Genomic DNA, 6,405 nt, shown 5'->3' with positions numbered 1-6,405 from the left:
ACGAGGACAATATCATGTTGCGTCATTATATAACATAAACATCTTTATCTGAAAAATGGGCATCCAGCGTCCACCTATAAAAGCATATATTTTGTTTGTAAGTGAGCTATGATAAACAATTCGATAACCTTAAGAGACTAACTCAACCTGTGACTCCAAATCCATGGATTGAGATTTTCTTTAAAAATTTATTTAAAAACTAAATAAATAAAACTGGCGGGTATCCATGCCAATTCCTTTGAAAAGCTGCATTTTAGGAGAACTTTCTGGGTTCATTGTCTACCATTCAACACAGCATTGATTCTCTAGAAGTTGTTTGCTTCAAGTTGAAGAAAATCTGCAGAGGTCTGAAGGAGAGCAACGGTGATTGAAATTCATAACAAATTCCAGATATTGTATGAAGAACACAAGGAGGCAAAGGATTGTAGATTAAACAAGATAACAAATAGGTGAACTACAAACGCATTTTGCTGCATGGACTTTTGAGCAGCTGCCAAATTGAAATCTATGAATTTCAGTTCCTACACTAACTTCAACCAGATCTGTCCCAAGCAGCGACGAGCTGACAGAAAAGTTCTTTACACAACAAAGGCCTCAAATCATAAGACAATACAAGCACAAAAGCAAACGTGGAATCAGAAAAATTCAAGCATCATACTTCGCGCTTGGTGCAATGCTGGTGAGTCTCAGAAATTTTGCACTGTACAATCGTCAATCACCCTAATGTCCAACACCCTCTTTGTTTTCTCATTCTTCTTTCCATATACGGCCTGTGATCCTCAACTTCAGCTCCTGCCTATCTCCACCGGAAAAGTAGAGCGCCAAATTCCTCTGAATAATAAGTCCATCCTGGCTGTCACGAACTTTCCTGTGGCTGTCGCGGATGCTCCTTGGAACTCCTTGCCATGTTAGCTTCCGTCCATTTGCACCGACTTCCAAACTGTAGCTGAATTTCTTTGCCTCATTATCATCACCCATAAACCGTAAAAAGGCCATATAGACCAGTGCCATGCCAAGCTGAAAAGCCTCAAAATGCAAGCAAAATTGTCTTCCAAAGCAGTTAAACACCTGCACAGGCAGCAGAATCCATCTGTAAAAATGATAAAAACTTGCATCGAATCCTATTTTAGGAGACATAGGTTACAGCATACACATCATAGCATAAAAGAACTTACAGTTAACATCCATGTGGCATTTTCAACTTCATTTGGATCCGATTTGACATAACGGTGGTTGAATGTACAACCATTGTGCATATCAACCTTGTGGTCATTCTTAAGATGCGCAACAAGGGTTGGTATATCACCTGTGACAGAGCACTCAGACCCAGCATAAGGGCAATTGTATGGACGATAATGACAGTGTTGCTCGTGATTGAGCTTGCTGTAGTAGGGAAAAATGTCATGACAACCTAAACCCTGGTATTTGCAGGGGAGTTCCAACGATTCTGCAACTTTTTCCAAAGCCAAACACCTGATATTTCCAAGATCATAGCGGCATGTTGGGCAACAATTATGTACTCTATTCTTGCAGTTTGAACATAAAGTGTGTCCATTTGGGCACTGCAACAAAAAGTTCATAAGAAAAGGGGAGTGTTAGTAGACAAATCTATTCATATATAAGAAGCTGAATGAAATCCATAAATTATATCGAAGGATTCAAAAACAAGTTATAAATTAAACTAATTAACAGGTAGTATCCCAAAAATAACGCAACACTTCTCTGTCAACTACTATTTACACCATATATATGACATGCAATATCCTCATTAGTAAATTCACATAGTTATTTTCCTAGTAAAACTTTAATATTAGATACACACAAGAGCATTAACAACAATAAAATGGAAACGCCCAACTGACCATTCAGCCACTCATCAAAAAGAAGAATGAGAGAGAAAAAACAAATGGAAATGAAAAAGAAAATAAGGAAAAAGCACTAGAAACTACTCTTGACGCTGCCTGTTAAAATAAATGGTGAATATTGATATCAATTATTTAAGTAATGGCATAAGGAACCATAAACATGGGTATAAAAGCTCCTTCAACTTGGAAACACAGCTGCGCTAGCATGACCATAAGATTTAATTATACAAGCCTCACGCCATAATATCGGGATGGTCCAGTTATAAAGGGAAATCATACTTGACATAACTCCCAAAAAAAATATGAATTTATACAAGGCACAATTAAGACTAAAAAGGATAAACCACAACACTCGAGAATCAAGAACAGACCTGATGAATTGGAGGGTACATTAAACTTCTGCACACAGGGCACTCAAGGAGCTCATTCACACCATTGTTTGAACAAATCCCATGTTTTCCAGCCAAACCAACACTAGTTTTTGCAAGTGAACTATTATTTTCTGCCTTAATGTCATAGTCTGCAACTGTCGGATGAGATACAATAACTTCTTTACAAGTGCTGCCTCCAGGAGCCATTGTTAATCACAATCTTTGTGATATTTCTAATTCAATGACAGTACTGACATCTATTAAAGATTTCACACGTCTTCATCTGCAATAAAATTTTGTTTGTCAGTAAGTTAAATTCATAGGTAATCCATAAAAGGATGCAAATTTCACTTCCAAATTAAGCTTAACTTAATAACTTAAAGGGTAAAAAATTAAGAATAGCAGCAAAATGTTATCATATTGTTGCTTCTGCCAACTGCAAACAAGTATCTAATCTATATATTCATGAGTTTGGGAAGGTTAGGAGAATCGATGCAACCTTAAGTAGTGCCTTATTTCAAATATACTGTTTCTCTTTCTAAAGCCATAAACATACATTAGACTGACCAAAGGATTGGACCGCTAAACAAGCAGGGTGCAAATGGATCCGCAGAACCATATGATGTTACACAAGGAAGTGCAAGGAAGCAAAGCGGAGCTTTGGTAATTGCAAACATATAAGACAACGTAACAACAGATATTAATAGATTTAAACCCTGTGAATGAAAAATAGACGGCAGTAATATACAATAAAGGATTGCCTTCCAGACAAAAACTTAATCTGCGTTCACAACATATGTTCAACAAGAGGAAGAAGAGAAAAAAACATTTATCAAAGGGAAAAAATGCGTGCACCAATAAGACAATTGGTATAACCACACAAAAAAACCGACAAATTAAAACAAAATATTTGATCATACAGCTGAATCTCCTCCATGTGTAACCACTCAAAATGAACAAACTAGCGATAATTGATACCCGGTTCCCTAGAAACTACCCTTTGACAAAAATTGTCAATGAACGTTTTTGCTACCGACCCAAGTGTAGGATCGAACCCACATAGTCACACACGAAGACAATCACAAAGAAATAAGGAGAGATTTTCAGATCTCATTAGCTTTAAGATTAAAGAAGAAAAACAAATAAATTGATTTTGGGCAAAATGGAATACTACAAGGGAGAGGAAATGGGGCTGCTATGTTTCTCTTTTTCACAATGAAAAATAAACTAATGAAAAATCACCACACTTTACAAATAACCATTTCTTTTTAGTAAATTAAGTTGCCTATCCTATATGGAATAGGCTTGGGCTCCAACCCAAAATCTCATGTTACCAAACACTCCCAATTAGATATTTATTTTATTTCATCATTATCTCAATTAAAATCAATTAATATATATTTAATCTATATATTATTACATTTAACAATAATGATGATTTAATTAAATATATGCGAACACATATTTAAACGTAATTTCACTTATTTAATTTTCTAATAAATTAAATAAAGGCTCGACCTCAGCAAAATTAATTGCACTGTGAAATTACCAAAATACCCTTTCACCTAAAAAGACGAAAACGTATTCTCTCTTCTTGAGCCTTAAATTATCTTCTATGTGTATGACCCATAGGCTCTCATCATACCGAAAATGTATAGTATCGCGATTAACATCAATTAATCGTCTCACTAATACACATACAAAGATTGACCCTAGCAAAGCATCATGGCCACCGATAGATTCGGATTCAGCAAAGTAGCTACCTATCAACGATATGGTTAGTACAATTCGATCCTTTCACATATGTTATCTCGACGAGACGAAGGCATAGAAATAGTGTCAACCTTCGGTTACTCTCGATATTATGTATCAATTTCTGGACCAATGACCTGTATTATAAACTGGATAGAGCAAAAAATCAATCTCACTATGGCCACAGTTTTAGTGTCATTGCCATATACTGAATTGCGCCAGAGAGATAACTTCTCCCGTACCTGGGAGTGATGAATCCTCTGTCTATCCACCATAGTCTTATACACCTCGATGAGCCAATCACTACCGTATTGACAGCTCTGAAAGAACTGCGTTAGGCTAGTGTCAAAATACAACAATCGGTTCACAAGGCGCTCCGGTGATCTCAAGTCTAAGGATCACATGCACCATCATTCGTTAGAGGATGTTCCATGGACATTGGGGTTACCATCCATATGAAATCCTCTGGTGGGTCTATCTAGTGAACTTGCGTGCGTGTCTTCGCCTACAACAAGCACCCATGTGTTGCACCAGGTTGTCACCAAACAACTTTGACAAGTGAGATCAGTCACTGCCTTTGACAGGGTGTTCAATACTATGATAGGTTACCGTATTATATGTGCCCTTACTTCAGAATAATAAGGGGCTACGGACGTTTCTAGAATGGCCACCATATGTGCATATGATTCTCACTATCAAGATTTGAAACAATGAACCCTCATCACGGTTCTATCATTCTAAGGACATATATCAATACATATTGCAATAATAATGATTTACGCGATATAGAATAAAATGTCTTTTAGATTAATGAACATTATTACAAAGAGTCAATTCTACAATAATTGATTGGCTCTAGGGCAACTACTCTAACATCAGGGAGTGGGTTAGGGTTGTTTTGATGCAGGAAGGTAGACCGTTAGCTTTTCCGAGCAAAGAGTATAGTGCAATCGAAGATTAACAGTTTATGAATGCAAATTAGGCTATTGTGATGGCGGTTCAGAAGTGGCGACATTATTATTGGGACAGCGATTCATTATTAGGACAGACCAACAGAGTATACATTTCCTAACGGATCAGCGGTTACTGAGTGAAGATCAACAGAATGGGTTACTAAACTGATGGTTTGAACTTATTATCCAGTATAAACTAGGGGCAGAGAATCGGGTAGCTGATGCGTTATCTAGAAGAAGTGAACAGGTTGAATTCAATGGGTGTCTATGAGTTATTTGCAGGGATTGAAGAATTGGAAAATGCTATTCAACAAGATGACAATTGCGTGGGAGTGTTCAAAAGTGTTGCGGATCCCAATGGTCATCCACCATTTCATTAGTTGGCACCATCTCGTATGTAATGGCCGACTGGTTGTATCAAAGAAAGGGGCCCACATTCCACTACTCTACATGAGTTTCACTCGTCTCCTGCTAGGGGCCACTCGGGTTTCTTTTGCACTTTTAAAAGGCTCAGCAGTGTAATGTATTGGGAGGGCATGAAACGGGATATCAAGAGTATTGTGATCTTGTTCAATTTGTCAACAAAATAAGTACCAGGCCTTGAGTCCCGCCAGTTTATTGCAGCCTCTATCTTATTGATCAGGTGTGGAAGACATCTCTATGGACTTCATCACCGGGTCCTGAAAGCAATAGCACCGATACCATCTGGTAGCGTTGACCGAGACTAAGTACAACCATTTCTTGACTCTAAGCATCCCTAACACGCCATGGATGTTGCCAACCTTTTCATTAAGAGATTTTTCGGCTACATGGTTTCCCTGATCGATTGTATCCGATCGTGATTGGACTTTCATCAGTCACTTTTGGAAGGAATTGTTTAACATTCGAGCACGCAGCTTCCATGAATTCGGCCTACCATCCTCAAACAGATGGTCAATCCCAGTGGTAAATCGATGTGTTGAAACGTATCTTCGCTATTTGTGGGTAGTCAGCCTCGCCAATGGCCTAATGGATCTCTTGGGCCGAGTTTTGGTTTAATACGACATTCAATGGCTCCACAGGTATGACCCTTTTAAAGCACTTTATGGTTGCGACCTCCCACTTTTTAAATTTGGATCATGGGTCACTGTCGATGAAGTGAACTATCAATTGCAAACTCACAATGTCATCCTAGCTGAGTACAGGAGAATCTCCTCAAGGCTCAGACCTGAATAGAAACATATACCGATGCAAGAGAATGGAAGTTCAACTGGAAGTGGAAGATTCAGTTTACCTTAAGTTGCAACCGTACCGTCTTCGTTCTTTAGCTCATCGAAACAATGAGAAACTCAGCCCCCGCTTCTATGGCCCTTTTGAAGTTAAAGAAAAGATGGATCAGTGGCTATCATGAATCTGCCCCCTTCAGCACGCTCCATGATGTTTTTCATGTGTCACAACTCAAGAAAACAAAGTACCCATCGCCCA

General features: G+C 38.2%; 1 protein-coding gene across 1 annotated transcript; it reads right to left on the bottom strand.

Annotated features, from left to right (window-relative positions):
• Positions 1–353: 353 nt before the first annotated feature.
• LOC116114517 (E3 ubiquitin-protein ligase SINAT2-like) lies at positions 354–2,539 on the bottom strand. Its single transcript, XM_031400663.1, has 3 exons — positions 2,237–2,539; positions 1,176–1,562; positions 354–1,068 (listed from the first exon to the last, which is right to left on the bottom strand). The coding sequence occupies exons 1-3, from the start codon at positions 2,441–2,443 to the stop codon at positions 748–750; spliced, it is 915 nt and encodes a 304-aa protein (XP_031256523.1). The 5' UTR covers positions 2,444–2,539; the 3' UTR covers positions 354–747.
• Between the last annotated feature and the right edge of the window lie 3,866 nt (positions 2,540–6,405).

The sequence above is a fragment of the Pistacia vera genome, unplaced genomic scaffold (assembly GCF_008641045.1).
Source record: "Pistacia vera cultivar Batoury unplaced genomic scaffold, PisVer_v2 Contig712, whole genome shotgun sequence".
NCBI lineage: Eukaryota > Viridiplantae > Streptophyta > Magnoliopsida > Sapindales > Anacardiaceae > Pistacia > Pistacia vera.
Note: the sequence above shows the minus strand (reverse complement) of the source record. Positions and strands in the feature narration are given on the sequence as shown.